At 43.5% G+C, this 21,848-nt stretch overlaps 1 protein-coding gene across 2 annotated transcripts in view; it reads right to left on the bottom strand.

Annotated features, from left to right (window-relative positions):
* LOC128659958 (zinc finger protein OZF-like) overlaps positions 1 to 21,848 on the bottom strand; it is a 187,334-nt gene that overhangs the window by 97,473 nt on the left and 68,013 nt on the right. For both annotated transcript variants that reach the window (XM_053713548.1, XM_053713547.1), the window contains one exon: positions 15,293 to 15,400. In XM_053713548.1, coding sequence (XP_053569523.1) covers positions 15,293 to 15,400 — 108 coding nt within the window. The remainder of the gene's footprint in view (positions 1 to 15,292; positions 15,401 to 21,848) is intronic.

The raw sequence follows: 21,848 nt of genomic DNA, 5'->3' as shown, positions 1-21,848 counted from the left end.
CTGAAGGAATTGACCTTCTTTGGTACAATGAAGAGATAAAATAAAACCCTAGCCCCTGTTCCAGAACTGGAACTGGCATAATTACTCCAGCCAACTCTAGATCTGAAACACATTTCAGAAATGCTGAGCCTTGCTGTGTTAACTGGGACACGGGAAGAAAAAAATCTCTTAGCAGGAGGCCTTAACTGAAGCCAATTCTGTACCTTTCTGAAACAATGTTCTGAAACCAGAGATTGAGAACGGAATTGATCCAAACTCCTTGGAATAAAACGTAATCTGCCCCATACCAGCTGAACTGGAAAAAAGGGCCGCACCTTCATGGGAACTTAGGAGCTGACTATAGGTTTCTATAAGGCTTGGATATATTCCAAACTGGAAATAGTTTCCAAACTGAAACCGCTCCTGAGGATGAAGGATCAGGCTTTTGTTCCTTATTATGAGAAAAAGAACGAAAAAATGATTATTACCCTGGAAAGAAAGGGAAAAACAAAGTTAACTTAGAAGACATGTCAGCATTCCAAGTTAAATCCATAAAGCTTTTCTAGCTAAAATAGCTAGAGACATATACCTGACATCAACTCAAATGATATCAAAAGATGGTATCACCAATAAAATTATTAGCATGTTATAGAATAAAAAAAAATACTATAAAATTATGATCTGTTACTTGTTGCGCTAAAACTTCTAACCAAAAAGATGAAGCTGCAGCAACATCCGGTAAAAATATAGCAGGTCTAAGAAGATTACCTAAACATAAGTAAACTTTTCTTAGAAAGGATTCAATTTTCTTATCTAAAGGATCCTTAAATTTAGAACTATCTGCCGTAAGAATAGTAGTACATTTTAGCCGGAATAGAGACAGCCCCAAACCTTAGGGATTTTGTCCCAAAAAACTCTAATCTGTCAGATGGCACAGAATATAATTGCTTAAACGTTTAGAAGGAGTAAAAGAATTACCCAAATTATTCCATTCCCTGGAAATTACTTCAGAAAAAGCATCAGGGAGATTAAACACTTCTGGAATAAATACAGGAGATTTAAAAAACCCTATTTAAACGTTTAGATTTAGTATCAAGAGGACCAGAATCCTCTATATCTAAAGCAATTAATACGTCTTTAAATAAAGAACGAATAAATTCCATCTTGAACAAATAAAAAGATTTAACAGCATCAACCTCTGAGACAGAAACTTCTGAACCAGAAGAACCATTATCAGTATCAGAACGATGATGTTCATTTAAAAATTCATCTGAAAAAAGAGAAGTTTTTAAAAGACTTTTATGTAAACTAGAAGGAGAAATAACAGACATAGCCTTCTAAATGGATTTAAAAAATAAAATCTCTTATGTTTAACAGGAACACTCTGAAAATTAAATGTTGACGAAACAGCAACAGGTAATATAACAGTACTAAAGGAAATTTTATCTGCATTAAAAAGTTTGTCATGACATGCAATACAAACAACAGCTGGAGAAACAGGTACCAAAAATTTATAGCAGATACACTTAGCTTGGTAGCTCCAGCCCCGGGCAGTGATTTTCCTCAAGTAACTTCTGACTCAGTTGCAACGTGGAACATTTTGCAATATGTAATAGAAAAAACAACATATAAAGCAAATTGATCAAAATCCTTAAATGACAGTTTCAGGAATGGGAAAAAAATGCCAGTGAACAAGCTTCTAGCAACCAGAAGCAATAAATAATGAGACTTAAATAATGTGGAGACAAAAGCGACGCCCATATTTTTTTTTAGCGCCAAACAAGACGGCCACATTATTTGGCGCCGAAATGCTTTTGGCGCCAAAATGACGCCACATCCGGAACGCCGACATTTTTGGCGCAAAATAACGTCAAAAAAATGACGCAACTTCCGGCGACACGTATGACGCCGGAAACGGAAAATAATTTTTGCGCCAAAAAAATTCGCGCCAAGAATGACGCAATAAAATGAAGCATTTTCAGCCCCCGCGAGCCTAACAGCCCACAGGGAAAAAAAGAGTCAAATTTTTGAAGGTAAGAAAAAATGATTAATTCAAATGCATTATCCCAAATATGAAACTGACTGTCTGAAAAATAAGGAAAGTTGAACATTCTGAGTCAAGGCAAATAAATGTTTGAATACATATATTTAGAACTTTATAAACAAAGTGCCCAACCATAGCTTTAGAGTGTCACAGAAAATAAGATTTACTTACCCCAGGACACTCATCTACATGTTTGTAGAAAGCCAAACCAGTACTGAAACGAGAATCAGCAGAGGTAATGGTATATATAAGAGTATATCGTCGATCTGAAAAGGGAGGTAAGAGATGAATCTCTACGACCGATAACAGAGAACCTATGAAATAGACCCCGTAGAAGGAGATCACTGCATTCAAAATAGGCAATACTCTCCTCACATCCCTCTGACATTCACTGCACGCTGAGAGGAAAACCGGGCTCCAACTTGCTGCGGAGCGCATATCAACGTAGAATCTAGCACAAACTTACTTCACCACCTCCATCGGAGGCAAAGTTTGTAAAACTGAATTGTGGGTGTGGTGAGGGGTGTATTTATAGGCATTTTAAGGTTTGGGAAACTTTGCCCCTCCTGGTAGGAATGTATATCCCATACGTCACTAGCTCATGGACTCTTGCTAATTACATGAAAGAAATGTGTATTTAAGAACAATAAACACACAGCTCTGGCTGATTCTGTTTTACCCTCAAGATGGAGCTTGGTCTCATGTTTGGGGGGAATTAACTGGGTTCGTGTGTTGCTGATCCCGTATTCAGGGCATCTTTCATCTGGTATTAACCCTCGACATCAGGGTTATACTGTTACAGCAGGGAACACATGGGCCTCTGCCCGGCTGCGTTTGCCTTGAAACACTGGCAACTTAGACAAAACTTCTGTAAGAGTGGATGACATAACTGCAGCCATATCCTGCAGAGTGAATGAAGTGGACGCAGTTGAAGAACACGGCGTCGCTTGGATGGGCGTTAAAGGTTGTGACGCTTGAGGAGAAAGATGCGGCATATCTTGAGTCTCATCAGGCTGAGAAACATCCTTAGATGTACTTGCATCAAAGAAAATTTGTTCTTTAAACTGTAAAGTCCTCTCAGTACATGAGGGACAAAAAGTAACAGGGGGTTCAACATTGGCATTCAAACATAATGAACATATGACACTTTGCAAATCCATATCTCAAACCAAATGAATATGGTACTATTAATATAAATGACAAAATCACAGTCTGTCTATGTAAACCTCTTTCTTTTTTTTTGTATTTTATGTGTAAAACTAAGGCAGCTATAAGCTAGATTGACTCACAATATGCTTATGATCGCTGCTATAATACCATTGTATGCTCTAGAAGCGTTCTGTGTCTTAAAATCTTTGTATATATTTTACAAAAAACAAAAATTATGCTTACCTGATAAATGTATTTCTCTTGTGGTGTATCCAGTCCACGGGTTCATCCATTACTTGTGGGATATTCTCCTTCCCAACAGGAAGTTGCAAGAGGACACCCACAGCAGAGCTGTCTATATAGCTCCTCCCCTAACTGCCACCCCCAGTCATTCGACCGAAGACAAGCAAGAAAAAATGAGAAACTATAGGGTGCAGTGGTGACTGTAGTTTAAAAATAAAAAACACCTGCCTTAAAATGACAGGGCGGGCCGTGGACTGGATACACCACAAGAGAAATAAATTTATCAGGTAAGCATAAATTTTGTTTTCTCTTGTAAAGGTGTATCCAGTCCACGGGTTCATCCATTACTTGTGGGATACCAATACCAAAGCTTTAGGACACGGATGAAGGGAGGGACAAGGCAGGAACTTAAACGGAAGGCACCACTGCCTGTAAGACCTTTCTCCCAAAAATAGCCTCTGAAGAAGCAAAAGTATCGAATTTGTAGAATTTAGAAAAAGTATGAAGCGAAGACCAAGTCGCCGCCTTACAAATCTGTTCAACAGAGGCCTCATTTTTAAAAGCCCATGTGGAAGCCACCGCTCTAGTGGAATGAGCTGTAATTCTTTCAGGAGGCTGCTGGCCAGCAGTCTCATAAGCTAAGCGAATTATGCTTCTCAGCCAAAAAGAAAGAGAAGTTGCCGAAGCCTTTTGGCCTCTCCTCTGTCAAAAGTAGACAACAAACAAAGCAGATGTTTGACGAAAATCCTTTGTAGCTTGTAAATAAAACTTTAAAGCATGAACCACATCAAGATTGTGTAAAAGACGTTCCTTCTTTGAGGAAGGATTAGGACATAATGAAGGAACAACAATCTCCTGATTGATATTCTTATTAGATACTACCTTAGGAAGAAACCAGGTTTGGTACGCAAAACTACCTTATCTGCATCAGATAAGGGGAATCACACTGTAAAGCAGATAACTCCGAAACTCTTCGAGCCGAGGAGATAGCTACTAAAAACAGAACTTTCCAAGATAAAAGTTTAATATCTATGGAATGCAAAGGTTCAAACGGAACCCCTTGAAGAACTAAATTTAAACTCCATGAGGGAACAACAGGTTTAAACACAGGCTTGATTCTAACTAAAGCCTGACAAAACACCTGAACATCTGGAACCTCAGCAAGATGTTTGTGCAAAAGAATAGACAGAGCAGAAATCTGTCCCTTTAAGGAACTAGCTGACAATCCCTTCTCCAATCCTTCTTGGAGAAAGAATAAGATTCTAGGAATCCTGACTTTACTCCATGAGTAACCCTTGGATTCACACCAATGAAGATATTTACACCATATCTTATGATAGATTTTCCTGGTGACAGGCTTTCGAACCTGAATTAAGGTATCAATGACCGACTCGGAAAAACCACGCTTTGATAGAATCAAGCGTTCAATCTCCAAGCAGTCAGAAACAGAGAAATTAGATTTGGATGCTTGAAAGGACCTTGAAGTAGAAGGTCCTGCCTTAGCGGCAGAGTCCATGGTGGAAAGGATGACATGTCCACCAGATCTGCATACCAAGTCCAGCGTGGCCACGCAGGAGCTATCAAAATCACCGAAGCTCTCTCCTGCTTGATCTTGGCAATCAGACGAGGGAGCAGAGGAAACAGTGGAAACACATAAGCCAGTCTGAAGGACCAGGGAGCTGCTAGAGCATCTATCAGCGCTGCCTTGGGATCCCTGGACCTGGACCCGTAACGAGGAAGCTTGGCATTCTGACGAGACGCCATGAGATCCAGATCTGGTTTGCCCCATAGTTAAATCAACTGGGCAAATACCTCCGGATGGAGCTCCCACTCCCCCAGATGAAAAGTCTGCCGACTTAGGAAATCCGCCTCCCAGTTCTCTACTCCTGGGATATGGATAGCTGAGAGATGGCAAGAGTGAACCTCTGCCCATAGAATTATCTTTGAAACCTCCAACATTGCCAGGGGGCTCCTTGTTCCCCCCTGATGGTTGATATAGGCTACAGTCGTGATGTTGTCCAACTGAAATCTGATGAACCTGACCGCAGCTAGCTGAGGCCAAGCCTGAAGAGCATTGAATATCGCTCTTAGTTCCAGAATGTTTATCGGAAGGAGAGCCTCCTCCTGAGTCCACGAACCCTGAGCCTTCAGGGAGTTCCAGACTGCGCCCCAGCCCAGAAGGCTGGCATCTGTCGTCACTATAGTCCATTCAGGCCTGCGGAAACTCATTCCCCTGGACAGATGGACCCGAGATAGCCACCAGAGAAGAGAATCCCTGGTCTCTTGATCCAGATTTAGCAGAGGGGACAAATCTGTGTAATCCCCATTCCACTGATTGAGCATGCAAAGTTGCAGTGGTCTGAGATGTAGACGGGCAAACGGAACTATGTCCATTGCCGCTACCATTAAGCCGATTACTTCCATACACTGAGCCACTGACGGCTGAGAAGAGAACGGCAGGAAGTTAGAAGTTTTGACAACCTGACCTCTGTCAGAAAAATCTTCATTTCTACTGAATCTATCAGAGTTCCTAGGAAGGAAACTCTTGTGAGAGGGGAGAGAGAACTCTTTTCTTCATTCACCTTCCACCCGTGAGACCTCAGGAATGCCAGAACAATGTCCGTATGGGACTTGGCGATTTGAAAAGTTGACGCCTGTATCAGCCTTAGAACCGCCAGTAGGGACCCTAAAACCTTCGTAAAGATTATTGGTGCCGTGGCAAAACCCGAAGGGAAGAGCCACAAACTGGTAATGCCTGTCTAGGAAGGCAAACCTGAGAAACCGATGATGATCTCTGTGTATCGGAATGTGGCGATAAGCATCCTTTAAGTCCACAGTAGTCATATATTGACCCTCCTGGATCATAGGTAGGATGGTTCGAATAGTCTCCATCTTGAAAGATGGGACCCTGAGAAATTTGTTTAGGATCTTGAGATCCAAGATTGGTCTGAAAGTTCCCTCTTTTTTGGGAACTATAAACAGATTTGAATAGAATCCCTGCCCCTGTTCCTCCCTTGGAACTGGGTGGATCACTCCCATAACCAGAAGGTCTTGAACGCAACGTAAGAAAGACTCTCTCTTTATCTGGTTTGCAGATAATTGTGAGAGATGAAATCTCCCCTTTGGAGATGAGGCTTTGAAATCCAGAAGATATCCCTGAGAAACAATCTCCAGAGCCTAGGGATCCTGGACATCTCTTGCCCAAGCCTGAGCGAAGAGAGAAAGTCTGCCCCCAACTAGATCCGGGCCCGGATCGGGGGCTATTCCTTCATGCTGTCTTAGAGGCAGCAGCAGGTTTTTTGGCCTGCTTTCCCTTGTTCCAAGCCTGGTTAGGTCTCCAGGCTGGCTTGGACTGGGCAAAATTTCCTTCTTGTTTTGCAGTAGAGGAAGTTGAAGCTGCGCCACTCTTGAAATTTCGAAAGGAACGAAAATTAGTCTGTTTGGTCCTTAATTTGTTGGACCTATCCTGGGGAAGGGCGTGGCCTTTTCCTCCAGTAATACCAGAAATGATCTCCTTCAGTCCAGGCCCGAATAGGGTCTGCCCTTTGAAGGGCATGTTGAGAAGCTTAGACTTTGAAGTAACGTCAGCTGACCAGGATTTAAGCCATAGCGCTCTACGCGCCTGAATGGCAAAACCTGAATTCTTAGCCGTTAGCTTTGTTAAATGAAAAACGGCGTCCTAAATAAATTAATTGGCTAACTTAAGAGCTTTAAGCCTGTCTAGGATATCATCCAACGGGGTCTCCACCTGTAGAGCCTCCTCAAGAGACTCGAACCAGAAAGCCGCTGCAGCAGTGACTGGGGCAATGCATGCAAGAGGCTGGAGAATAAAACCTTGTTGTATAAAGATTTTCTTAAGGAAACCCTCTAATTTTTTATCCATTGGATCTAGGAAAGCACAACTGTCCTCGACAGGGATAGTTGTACGCTTAGCTAGGGTAGAGACTGCTCCCTCCACCTCAGGGACCGTCTGCCACAAGTCCTGTGTAGCGGCATCTATGGGAAACATCTTTTTAAAAGCAGGAGGGGGAGAGAATGGTACACCTGGTCTTTCCCATTCCTTCGTAATAATTTCTGAAAACCTCTTAGGGATTGGAAAAACATCAGTGTAAACAGGCACTGCAAAGTATTTGTCCATTTTACACAATTTCTCTGGGACTACAATGGTGTCACAGTCATCCAGAGTCGCTAAAACCTCCCTGAGCAACAAGCAGAGGTGTTCAAGCTTAAATTTAAATGCTGTCATTTCAGAGTCAGACTGAAGTAACGCCTTCCCTGAATCAGAAATGTCACCCACAGATAGAAGCTCTCCTACTTCGGCTTCTGTACATTGTGAGGGTATATTAGACATAGCTACTAAAGCATCAGAAAGCTCTGTATTTATTCTAGCCCCAGAGCTGTCTCGCTTTCCTTGTAACCCTGGCAGTTTGGACAATACCTCTGTGAGGGTATGATTCATAACTGCCGCCATGTCTTGTAAGGTAAACGCATTGGACGCGCCAGATGTACTTGGCGTCACTTGCGCGGGAGATATAGGTTCTGACACATTGGGAGAGCTAGGTGGTTTAACCTCCCTTTTGTCAGTCTGAGAAACCTCTGGTGATAAATCTTTAAAAGCCATAATATGGTCTTTATAACTTATAGAAAGGTCGGTGCATTTGATACACATTCTAAGAGGGGGTTCCACAATGGCTTCTAAACATAATGAACAAGGAGTTTCCTCTATGTCAGACATGTTTAACAGACTAGTAATGAGACCAGCAAGCTTGGAAAACACTTTAATAAATGTGAAAAAGCAATTAAACAAAAACGGTACTGTGCCTTTAAGAGAAAAAAAACTACCACATAAACTGCAAAACAGTGTTAAAAAGTAGTAAAAACTACAAAATTATTACAGTGTGTATAAGAGACTAAAGCAGCATTGCACCCACTTGCAAATGGATGTTTAACCCCTTTGGCCCCAAACCGGATTAAAAAAATGGTAAAACCGTTAAAAAAACAGTCAAACACACTGCCACAGCTCTGCTGTGGCTCCTACCTGCCCTTAAACACGATTTTTGCAGGAAAAAAACCCCTCTATAGTGGTCCTGGATGCCAAAGGACTCCTTTAGGGAAGCTGGATGGCTCAGTCTGAATATCAACTGCGCATAAAGTGCGCGAAAATAGGCCCCTCCCACCATGCAGTCAATGTCAGAGGGCCTTAAAAAAGTACTCCTAGGAGTAATATAACAAGCCATGAGGAAAACTAGGCCCCAAATAAAGATTTATCACCCTCAGAGAAAAAAAGTTTTTTCTGTAAGTTATGCAAACGTTTTTACACTAAGTAATATGAGAATTAACATGAATATTACCCTTATCTTGTAAGCATGATCCCAGTCGTTGTTAAATCACTGTATCAGGCTTACCTCAAATATACCAGGCACTGTCAGCATTTTCTAGACCTTATCATCTCTCTAGAAAAAAATATACTGAACATACCTCAAAGCAGGTGATCTGCAAACCGTCCTCCCAACTGAAGTTTTCTTTCCATACTCTTCAGTTATGTGTGAGAACAGCAATGGACCTTAGTTACAAACTGCTAAGATCATCAACCTCCAGGCAGATTCTTCTTCCAATTTCTGCCTGAGAGTAAAACAGTACAACGCCGGTACCGTTTAAAAATAACAAACTCTTGATTGAAGGTAAAAACTACACTAAGTCACCACATATCTCTTGATACTTCCTTTCTTGTCGAGAGTTGCAAGAGAATGACTGGGGGTGGCAGTTAGGGGAGGAGCTATATAGACAGCTCTGCTGTGGGTGTCCTCTTGCAACTTCCTGTTGGGAAGGAGAATATCCCACAAGTAATGGATGAACCCTTGGACTGGATACACCTTTACAAGAGAAAGAAAGTAGTGTAAACCAGTGCACCTCGCCACAGCTCCGCTATGGCGCCTACCAGCCCCCACGACAGAGAGCCATAAACAGTCAAACACCCGGACACTCAAGACCGCCTGCATTAATTGCTATAACCATGCGGTACAAGCGCCTCTAGCAAGTTAAAAACATGGCCAATAAAATCAATAAGCGATTAAAAACTGAACTACCCATTACTGCTCACAGCAGTTAAACACAGTAACAAAACACATTAATGTATTACGTTCTGTGAAGCCAATTTTCTCAGCATCCCCAGCGTCAAACAACTGCCCTGATTATAATAACGTCACCGAAGGAGCCAAATGAACATAGTTAGCCCTACAACGTGACACTGACAGTTAGCATTTCACATTGTCCCTTGAAATACCCTGTACCACCAATCGATTAGGCTTAAGCCCCCTATGAGAGGCAACCCCTACAGCTTTTTTCTGAGTTAAGATTGTCCCAGAATAAAATGGCTGTACATACCTGAAAGCTGAGCGACAGCATGATCAGTCCCACATTCAAGAGGTTCTGCAGTTCCCTCCTGTAGAGCTGTGGAGACATACCGGGTCTTAGTTAAAATTTGCTAAGACCATCATCTGAAGGGCAGCACATATCATGGAAGGCATATAGAGAATAGAATCCCTACAGTTCCCATCGCTTTGAAGCGACCAGATGCTTCTCTTTTGCAACTGAAGAGACTGATCTGGTCTAGGCTACACCCTAAAACAAAGTAGCCCACTTAGGTACTACACAAAAAATAATAAACTCTTGATTGAAGAATCTAAACTAACACCTCACTTTACCTCTTCCTTCATTACTAACACAGGCAAAGAGAATGACTGGGGTGGGAGGGAAGGGAGGAGCTATATATACAGCTCTGCTGTGGTGCTCTTTGCCTCCTATCTTGTAAAAGAAAACTACATTTTATAACTATTGTTTGTGTGCACAAAATAAAGCAAGGTATGAGTTTTCAGACAGTTATTACTTTTAATCTTTTTAAGAATCTAATTTTAAAATAAAGTGTATGTCATGATTTCTCCGTTCATCGCCGTGTCACCGCGGCTCCCGGAGCTTCTCAGTGTGGATGACGTCACGTCGCTTAGCAACGTGACGCATCCTCTGACACACCCCTCTGTATTCGTCACAGCTCCTGCCTTTAAACTCCGGCGGGAGATCGTACTCGGGGCCTGTTTGTTTGATTCCCCGGCGTCTGTGAGTACTTGAATATATTGCTTCTCTTGTGTACCGACTTCTGCCTGCCTGACCTAGCTCTTGTCTAATCCCTTCTACTGTTGTTTGAATACCGACTCCTGCCTGCCTGACCAAGCTTTTGCCTAACCCTATTACTGTTATTTGGATATCGACTACTGCCTGCCTGACCTAGCTTTTGCCTGATCTCTGCTTCTGATTTTTGGATACCGACTTCTGCCTGCCTGACCTTGCTTATGCCTTATCCTTAAACCTTCTCTTGGATATATGTTTTTTTGTTTGTTACAAGCCTGCTTAAAGGGACATTTACTTTTACAAGCTGCAAAAGAGAACTTTGTCTTTTTATTTGTTACAAGCCTGCTTAAAGGGACATTTACTTTTACAAGCTGCAAAAGAGAACTTTTTCTTTTTGTTTGTTACAAGCCTGCTTAAAGGAACAATTATTATTTCTTGAAACCTATCTTGTCTGTTTCCTGAGTGGGTCACGTCCTGGTTATTTCTCAGTGTGCTAGCGTGTGTTTTTCTATTCACACTAGCAGTTGGGTTACACCCCGGACTGATTCCTATACGGCTGACAGTGTATGTCCCTTTGACGCATTAAAATGTAAGTAAATGTTAAATATCTGTCTATCTATGAGTGTCTTTTTCTATATGCGGTATTGTAAGGCTGAGAAATTTGTACAAAACATTGAGGCCGCACAAAAACCCAGAAGCCAGTAATTTTGTAGTGGCTACATGATGACTTAACCCTTGATTTCCCAAGCACTGTACACCAGGAAATCATGAATTATTTAGAAGGTAAATTAAAATGAGAACACGGGCTACAAATATAAAAAAGGTAAAACAATACTATATATCAAGCATTTTGAAATTTACTGCTAAGGCACATGCACCCTCTCTGCAGCGCGGTGCCATATGGTAACTCAGGTAACTCAGGTCTTGCTAACGATCTATAGCACACGGCAAACAATAAATGTTACAGAATCACTGCTAGTGTACGGTGTAAACTCGTCCATAGAGGCGCCTACCAACCGGTAAAAAGGAGACTTACATAAATGTTTAGGACTAAGCTAGCACAGCAGTTAAAAAACAAGGTATTTCTTTGAAAAATGTGTTTATAATGCTATTTATGTATACACAATTTTATGAGAAACTTGAAGGTTACTTTAATGGGAGTTCCATGGTCAGACACGTCACACACATACATTCACCTTTGCTCTGCGTCCCTCAAACAAGTCACACACGTGCACTCACCTGTACCCTGCGTCCCACAGACAAGTCACACACGTGCACTTACCTGTACCCTGCGTCCCACAGACAAGTCACACACGTGCACTCACCTGTACCCTGCGTCCCACATACAAGTCACATAAGTACACTCACCTGTGCCCTGAATCTCTCACACATGTGACATACGTATACTCACCTGTGCCCTCTATCCCCCATACATATCATACAGGTACGCTCACCTGTGCCCTGCATCCCTCAGACATGTCACACACATACACTCACCTGTAGCCTGTATCCCTCAGACACATCACACACGTACACTCACCTGTACCCTGTATCCCTCAGACACATCACATACATACACTCACCTGTGCCCTGTATCCCTCAGACACATCACACACGTACACTCACCTGTGCCCTGTATCCCTCAGACACATCACACACATACACTCACCTGTGCCCTGTATCCCTCAGACACTTCACACACATACACTCACCTGTGCCCTGTATCCCTCAAGCACGTCACACACATACACTCACTTGTGCCCTGTATCCCTCAAGCACGTCACACAAATACACTCACCTGTGCCCTGTATCCCTCAGACACATCACACACATACACTCACCTGTGCCCTGTATCCCTCACAACCGTCACACACACATACAATCACATGTACCCTTTATCCCTCAGACACGTGTCACACACATACACTCAACTGTGCCCTGTATCCCTCAGACACATCACACACGTACACTCACCTGTGCCATGTATCCCTCAGACACGACATACATACACTCACCTGTACCCTGTATCCCTTAGACACATCACATACATACACTCACCTGTACCCTGTATCCCTCAGACACATCACACACATACACTCACCTGTACCCTGTATCCATCAAACACATTACACACGTACACTCACCTGTACCCTGTATCCATCAGACACATCACACACGTACACTCACCTGTGCCCTGTATCCCTCAGACACATCACATACATACACTCACCTGTACCCTGTATCCCTCAGACACATCACACACAGTACACTCACCTGTGCCCTGCATCCCTCAGACACATCACGCACATACACTCACCTGTGCCCTGTATCCCTCAGACACATCACACACATACACTCACTTGTGCCCTGTATCCCTCAGACACATCACACACGTACACTCACCTGTGCCCTGTATCCCTTAGACACATCACACTAGTACATTTACCTGTGCCCTGTATGCCTCAGACACATCACACACATACACTCACCTGTGCCCTATATCCCTCAGACACATCACACACATACACTCACCTGTACCCTGTATCTCTCAGACACATCACATACATACTCACCTGTGCCCTGTATCCCTCAGACACATGTCACACATACACTAACCTGTGCCCTGTATCCCTCAGACACATCACACACTTACACTCACCTGTGCCCTGTATCCCTCAGACATCACACACATACACTCACCTGTGCCCTGTATCCCTCAGACACATGTCACACATACACTAACCTGTGCCCTGTATCCATCAGACACATCACACATGCACTCACCTGTATTCTGTATCCCTCAGACACATCACACACGTACACTCACCTGTACCCTGTATCCCTCAGATACATCACATACATACACTCACCTGTGCCCTGTATCCCTCAGACACATCACACATGTACACTCACCTGTGCCCTGTATCCCTTAGACACATCACACACATACACTCACCTGTGCCCTGTATCCCTCAGACACATACACTCACCTGTACCCTGCATCCCTCAGACACATCACATACACTCACCTGTGCTCTGTATCCCTCAGACACATCACATACATAAACTCACCTGTGCTCTGTATCCCTCAGACACATCACATACATACACTTACTTGTGCCCTGTATCCCTCAGAAACATAACACACATACACTCACCTGTGCCCTGCATCCCTCATACACATCACATATGTACACTCACCTGTGCCGTGTATCCCTCAGACACATCACACACATACACTCACCTGTACCCTGTATCCCTCAGACACATCACACACGTACTCACCTGTGCCCTGTATCCCTTAGAAACATCCCACACATACACTCACCTGTACCCTGTATCCCTCAGATACATCGCACACATACACTCACCTGCAGCCTGTATCCCTCAGACACATCACACACATACACTCACCTGTACCCTGTATCTCTCAGACACATCACACACATACACTCACCTGTACCCTGTATCCCTCAGACACACGTCACACACATACACTCACCTGTACCCTGTATACTTCAGACACATCACACACGTACACTCACCTGTGCCCTGTATCCCTTAGACACATCACACGTACACTCACCTGTACCCTGTATCCCTCAGACACAAGTCACACACATACACTCACCTGTACCCTGTATCCCTCAGACACATCACACACGTACACTCACCTGTGCCCTGTATCCCTTCGACACATCACACACATACACTCACATGTGCCCTGTATCCCTCAGACACATCACACACATACACTCACATGTACCTTGTATCCCTCAGACACATCACACACATACACTCACCTGTACCCTGTATCCCTCAGACACATCACACACATACACTCACCTGTGCCCTGTATCCCTGAGACACATCACATACATACACTCACCTGTACCCTGTATTCACCAGACACATCACACACATACACTCACCTGTGCCCTGTATCCCTCAGACACATCACATACATACACTCACCTGTACCCTGTATTCACCAGACACATCACACACGTACACTCACCTGTACCCTGTATCCCTCAGACACACGTCACACACATACACTCACCTGTACCCTGTATCCCTCAGACACATCACACACGTACACTCACCTGTGCCCTGTATCTCTCAGACACATCACACACATACACTCACCTGTGCCCTGTATCCCTCAGACACATCACACACATACACTCACATGTACCCTGTATCCCTCAAACACATCACACATGTACACTCACCTGTAGCCTGTATCCCTCAAACACATCACACACATACACTCACCTGTGCCCTGTATCCCTACACATCACACACATACACTCACCTGTACCCTGTATCCCTCAGACACATCACACACATACACTCACATGTACCCGGTATCCCTCAAACACATCACACACATACACTCACCTGTGCCCTGTATCCCTACACATCACACACATACACTCACCTGTACCCTGTATCCCTCAGACACATCACACACATACACTCACCTGTACCCTGTATCCCTCAGACACATCACACACGTACACTCACCTGTGCCCTGTATCCCTCAGACACATCACACACATACACTCACCTGTGCCCTGTATCCCTCAGACACATCACACACATACACTCACCTGTACCCTGTATCCCTCAGACACATCACATACAGTACATACACTCACCTGTACCCGGTATCCCTCAGACACATCACACACATACACTCACCTGTAGCCTGTATCCCTCAGACACACGTCACACTAGTACACCTACCTGTATTTATATTGTCACATATTTCCTGATTTGTAGCTTCTGGCATATTTGCTAGCCACTGAGCTTCTGTTTGTTCCGTGTTACATAATATTTTAGCATCGTTTAAACCTGGGGAAAAAAACAGTAATAGAAATAAATCAATCACTCTTTACATGGTATCTTTTTAAAAACAAAATTAATGCTTACCTGATAAATGTATTTCTGTTGTGTTGTATCCAGTCCACGGATCATCCATTACTTGTGGGATATTCTCCTTCCCAACAGGAAGCTGCAAGAGAATCACCCACAACAGAGCTGTCTATATAGCTCCTCCTCTCCCTACCACTCCCAGTCATTCGACCGAAGACAAGCAAGAGAAAGGAGAAACCATAGGGTGCAGTGGTGACTGTAGTTTAAAAATTAAACACACCTGCCTTAAAATGACAGGGCGGGCCGTGGACTGGATACACCACAAGAGAAATAAATTTATCAGGTAAGCATAAATTTTGTTTTCTCTTGTAAGGTGTATCCAGTCCACGGATCATCCATTATTTGTGGGATACCAATACCAAAGCTATAGGACACGGATGAAGGGAGGGACAAGGCAGGTGCTTAAACGGAAGGTACCACTGCCTGTAAGACCTTTCTTCCAAAAATAGCCTCTGAAGAAGCAAAAGTATCAAATTTATAGAATTTTGAAAAAGTATGAAGCGAAGACCAAGTCGACGCCTTGCAAATCTGTTCAACAGAAGCCTCATTTTTAAAAGCCCATGTGGAAGCTACCGCTCTAGTAGAATGAGCTGTAATCCTTTCAGGAGGCTGCTGGCCAGCAGTCTCATAAGCTAAGCATATTATACTCCTTAGCCAAAAAGAAAGAGAAGTTGCCAAAGCCTTTTAGCCTCTCCTCTGTCCAGAGTAGACAACAAACAATGCAGATGTTTGACGAAAATCTTTAGTATCTTGTAAATAAAACTTTAAAGCACGAACCACGTCAAGATTGTGTAATAGACGTTCCTTTTTTGAAGAAGGATTAGGACACAGTGACGGAACAACAATCTCCTGATTGATATTCTTATTAGATACCACCTTAGGTAAAAACCCAGGTTTGGTACGCAAAACTACCTTATCTGCATGGAAGATCAGATAAGGGGAATCACACTGTAAGGCAGATAACTCTGAAACTCTTCGAGCCGAAGAGATAGCTACCAAAAACAGAACTTTCTAAGATAAAAGCTTGATATCTATGGAATGCAGAGGTTCAAACGGAACCCCTTGAAGAACTTTAAGAACCAAATTTAAACTCCATGGCGGAGCAACAGGTTTAAACACAGGCTTGATTCTAACTAAAGCCTGACAAAACGCCTGAACGTCCGGAACATCCGCCAGACGCTTGTGCAAAAGAATAGACAGAGCAGAAATCTGTCCCTTTAAGGAACTCTCTGACAAACCATTCTCCAATCCATCTTGGAGAAAGGATAATATCCGAGCAATCCTGACCTTACTCCATGAGTAACCTTTGGATTAACACCAATGAAGATATTTACACCATATCTTATGATAGATTTTCCTGGTGACAGGCTTTCGTGCCTGAATTAAGGTATCAATGACTGACTCGGAGAAACCTCGCTTTGATAAAATCAAGCGTTCAATCTCCAGGCAGTCAGATGCAGAGAAATTAGATTTGGATGGTTGAAAGGACCCTGAAGTAGAAGGTCCTGTCTCAGGGGCAGAGTCCATGGTGGAAAGGATGACATGTCCACCAGATCTGCATACCAAGTCCTGCGTGGCCACGCAGGTGCTATCAAAATCACTGATGCTCTCACCTGCTTGATTTTGGCAATCAGACGAGGCAGCAGAGGAAACGGTTGAAACACATATGCCAGGTTGAAGGACCAAGGCGCTGCTAGAGCATCTATCATCGCTGCCTTGGGATCCCTGGACCTGGATCCGTAACAAGGAAGCTTGACTTTCTGGCGAGACGCCATGAGATCCAGTTCTGGTTTGCCCCAACGTTGAATCAACTGTGCAAACACCTCCGGATGGAGCTCCCACTCCCCCGGATGAAAAGTCTGTCGACTTAGAAAATCCGCCTCCCAGTTCTCTACACCTGGGATATGGATAGCTGATAGGTGGCAAAAATGAATCTCTGCCCAACGAATTATCTTTTAAACTTCCAACATCGCTAGGGAACTCCTTGTTCCCCCTTGATGGTTGATGTAAGCTACAGTCGTGATGTTGTCCGACTGAAATCTGATGAACCTCATTGTCGCTAGCTGAGGCCAAGCCTGAAGAGCAATGAATATCGCTCTTAGTTCCAGAATGTTTATCGGAAGGAGAACCTCCTCCTGAGTCCACGATCCCTGAGCCTTCAGGGAGTTCCAGACTGTCCCCCAGCCGAGAAGGCTGGCGTCTGTTGTTACTATTGTCCAATCTGGCCTGCGAAAGTTCATACCTTTGGACAAATGGACCCGAGATAGCCACCAGAGAAGAGAATCCCTGGTCTCTTGATCCAGATTTAGTAGAGGGGACAAATCTGTGTAATCTCCATTCCACTGACTGAGCATGCAGAGTTGCAGTGGTCTGAGATGTAGGCGGGCAAACGGAACTATGTCCATTGCCGCTACCATTAAGCCGATTACTTCCATACACTGAGCCACCGAAGGGCGAGAAGTAGAATAAAGAACACGGCAGGAATTTAGAAGTTTTGATAACCTGGCCTCTGTCAGGTAAATCCTCATTTCTACAGAATCTATCAGAGTTCCCAGGAAGGAAACTCTTGTGAGAGGGGATAGAGAACTCTTCTTTTCGTTCACTTTCCACCCATGAGACCTCAGGAATGCCAGGACAATGTCTGCATGAGACTTGGCAATTTGGAAATTTGACGCCTGTATCAGAATGTCGTCTACGTAAGGGGCTACTGCTATGCCCCGCGGCCTTAGGACCGCCAGAAGAGACCCCAGAACCTTCGAAAAGATTCTTGGAGCTGTGGCTAACCCAAAGGGAATCGCCACAAACTGGTAATGCCTGTCTAGGAAGGCGAACCTGAGAAACCGATGATGATCTTTGTGTATCGGAATGTGAAGATAAGCATCCTTTAAGTCCACGGTAGTCATGTATTGACCCTCCTGGATCATAGGTAGGATGGTTCGAATAGTCTTCATCTTGAAAGATGGGACCCTGAGAAATTTGTTTAGGATCTTGAGATCTAATATTGGTCTGAAGGTTCCCTCTTTTTTGGGAACCACAAATAGATTTGAATAGAAACCTTGTCCCTGTTCTTCCTTTGGAACTGGGTGGATCACTCCCATAACTTGGAGATCTTGAACACAATGTAAGAATGCCTCTCTCTTTATCTGGTTTGCAGATAATTGTGAAAGGTGAAATCTCCCTTTTGGGGGAGAAGCTTTGAAGTCCAGAAGATATCCCTGGGACACAATTTCCAACGCCCAGGGATCCTGGACATCTCTTGCCCAAGCCTGGGCGAAGAGGGAAAGTCTCCCCCCTACTAGATCCGTTACCGGATCGGGGGCCAATCTTTCATGCTGTCTTAGAGGCAGCAGCAGGCTTTTTGGCCTGTTTACCTTTGTTCCAAGCCTGGTTAGGTCTCCAGACCGGTATGGACTGGGCAAAATTTCCCTCTTGTTTTGTATTAGAGGAAGTTGATGCCGCGCTCGTCTTAAAGTTTCGAAAAGCACGAAAATTAGTTTGTTTGGTCCTTAATTTGTTAGACCTATCCTGAGGAAGGGCATGACCTTTTCCTCCAGTGATATCAGAAATGATCTTCTTCAGTCCAGGCCTGAATAGGGTTTGCCCCTTGAAGGGAAAATTGAGAAGCTTAGACTTTGACCAGGATTTAAGCCATAGCGCCCTACGCGCCTGAATAGCAAAACCTGAATTCTTAGCCGTTAGTTTAGTTAAATGAACAACGGCATCAGAAACAAATGAATTGGCTAGCTTAAGTGCTTTAAGCTTGTCAAGTATATCATTCAATGGGGTTTCTACCTGTAAGGCCTCTTCCAGAGACTCAAACCAGAAAGTCGCAGCAGCAGTGTCCGGGGCAATGCATGCAAGAGGCTGGAGAATAAAACCCTGTTGAATAAACATTTTCTTAAGGTAACCCTCTAACTTTTTATCCATTGGATCTAGGAAAGCACAACTGTCCTCGACGGGGATAGTAGTACGCTTAGCTAGGGTAGAAACTGCTCCCTCCACCTTAGGGACCGTTTGCCATAAGTCCCGTGTGGCGGCATCTATTGGAAACATTTTCTTAAAAATAGGAGGGGGAGAGAACGGAACACCTGGTCTATCCCATTCCTTAGTAATAATTTCGGAAAACCTTTTAGGTATTGGAAAAACATCAGTGTAAACAGGCACTGCATAGTATTTATCCAATCTGCACAATTTCTCTGGCACTATAATGGTGTCACAGTCATCCAGAGTAGCTAAAACCTCCGTGAGCAACACGCGGAGGTGTTCAAGCTTAAATTTAAATGTTGACATATCAGAATCAGGTTGAAACATCTTCCCTGAGTCAGAAAAATCACCCACAGAAAGAAGCTCTCCTTCCTCAGCTTCTGCATATTGTGAGGGGGTATCAGACATAGCTACTAAAGCATCAGAGTGCTCTGTATTTCTTCTAGCCCCAGAGCTGTCTCGCTTTCCTTGTAACCCAGGTAGTCTGGATAATACCGCTGTAAGGGTATTATCCATAACTGCCGCCATGTCTTGTAAAGTAAACGCCATGGGCGCGCTAGATGTACTTGGCGCCTCTTGAGCGGGAGTCCCTTGAGCAGGAGTTAAAGGTTCTGTCGGCATAACCTCCCCCTTGTCAGTTTCCTCTGGTGATAAATCTTTTAAAGACAGAATATGGTCTTTATAACTCAAAGTAAAATCAGTACATTTGGTACACATTCTAAGAGGGGGTTCCACCATGGCTTCTAAACATAATGAACAAGGAGTTTCCTCTATGTCAGACATGTTTAAACAGACTAGCAAAGAGACCAGCAAGCTTGAAAAACACTTTAAAGAAAGTAAACAAGCAAAAAATAAAAACGGTACTGTGCCTTTAAGAAACATAAAAAAAGGTCAGAATTTGAAAAACAGTGATAAAAAGCAGTAAATCTTACGAAATTTTTACAGTGTGTATAATAGACTAACAGAGCATTGCACCCACTTGCAAATGGATGATTAACCCCTTAGTTTCAAAACCGGATCAAAAAAACAAGACAAGCGTTTCGACCTTGGAAGGCACAAAAACCTTTTAGAGAGGTCCTAAGTACTCAGGGGACTCCTTCAAAGAAACTGGATGTCTCAGACTGCAAAATCTAATGCGCATTTAGGCGCGAAAATAGGCCCCTCCCACCTTGTATTCACAGTGAGAGGCCTAACAATACTATCCCTAGGCAAAATCTAGCCAGCCATGTGGAAAAAACTGGGCCCCAATAAAGTTTTATCACCAATATGAGTAAACAAAACGTTTAAACACTTCCAGCAAACGTTTTATACTTCAGTAATGTGAAAAAGTAATAAGAATATTACCTTTAACAGCAAGCATGATACTAGTTGTTATTAAATCACTGTAATCAGGCTTACGTCAAATAAATCCGGTATTAACAGCATTTTCTAGCATTTGCATTTCTCTAGAAAAATTTAAACTGCACATACCTCATAGCAGGAGACCCTGCACGCCATTCCCCCAGCTGAAGTTACCTCTCTCTTCAGTTATGTGTGAGAACAGCAATGGATCTTAGTTACAACCTGCTAAGATCATCAAAGACCACAGGCAGACTCTTCTTCTACTTTCTGCCTGAGACAAAAATAGTACAACTCCGGTACCATTTGAAAATAACAAACTCTTGATTTGAAGAAAAAATAACTAAATTACACCACATCTCTCTAACTACTTCCTTTCTTGTCGAGAGCTGCAAGAGAATTACTGGGTGTGGTAGGGAGAGGAGGAGCTATATAGACAGCTCTGCTGTTGGTGATTCTCTTGCAGCTTGCTGTTGGGAAGGAGAATATCCCACAAGTAATGGATGATCCGTGGACTGGATACACCTTACAAGAGAAACAGAATTTATGTTTACCTGATAAATTACTTTCTCCAACGGTGTGTCCGGTCCACGGCGTCATCCTTACTTGTGGGATATTCTCTTCCCCAACAGGAAATGGCAAAGAGCCCAGCAAAGCTGGTCACATGATCCCTCCTAGGCTCCGCCTACCCCAGTCATTCGACCGACGTTAAGGAGGAATATTTGCATAGGAGAAACCATATGATACCGTGGTGACTGTAGTTAAAGAAAATAAATTATCAGACCTGATTAAAAAACCAGGGCGGGCCGTGGACCGGACACACCGTTGGAGAAAGTAATTTATCAGGTAAACATAAATTCTGTTTTCTCCAACATAGGTGTGTCCGGTCCACGGCGTCATCCTTACTTGTGGGAACCAATACCAAAGCTTTAGGACACGGATGAAGGGAGGGAGCAAATCAGGTCACCTAAATGGAAGGCACCACGGCTTGCAAAACCTTTCTCCCAAAAATAGCCTCAGAAGAAGCAAAAGTATCAAACTTGTA

Source organism: Bombina bombina, chromosome 5, assembly GCF_027579735.1.
Source record: "Bombina bombina isolate aBomBom1 chromosome 5, aBomBom1.pri, whole genome shotgun sequence".
Lineage (NCBI taxonomy): Eukaryota > Metazoa > Chordata > Amphibia > Anura > Bombinatoridae > Bombina > Bombina bombina.
The sequence above is the reverse complement of the archived record's forward strand: the minus strand, read 5'-3'. Positions and strand labels throughout refer to the sequence as shown.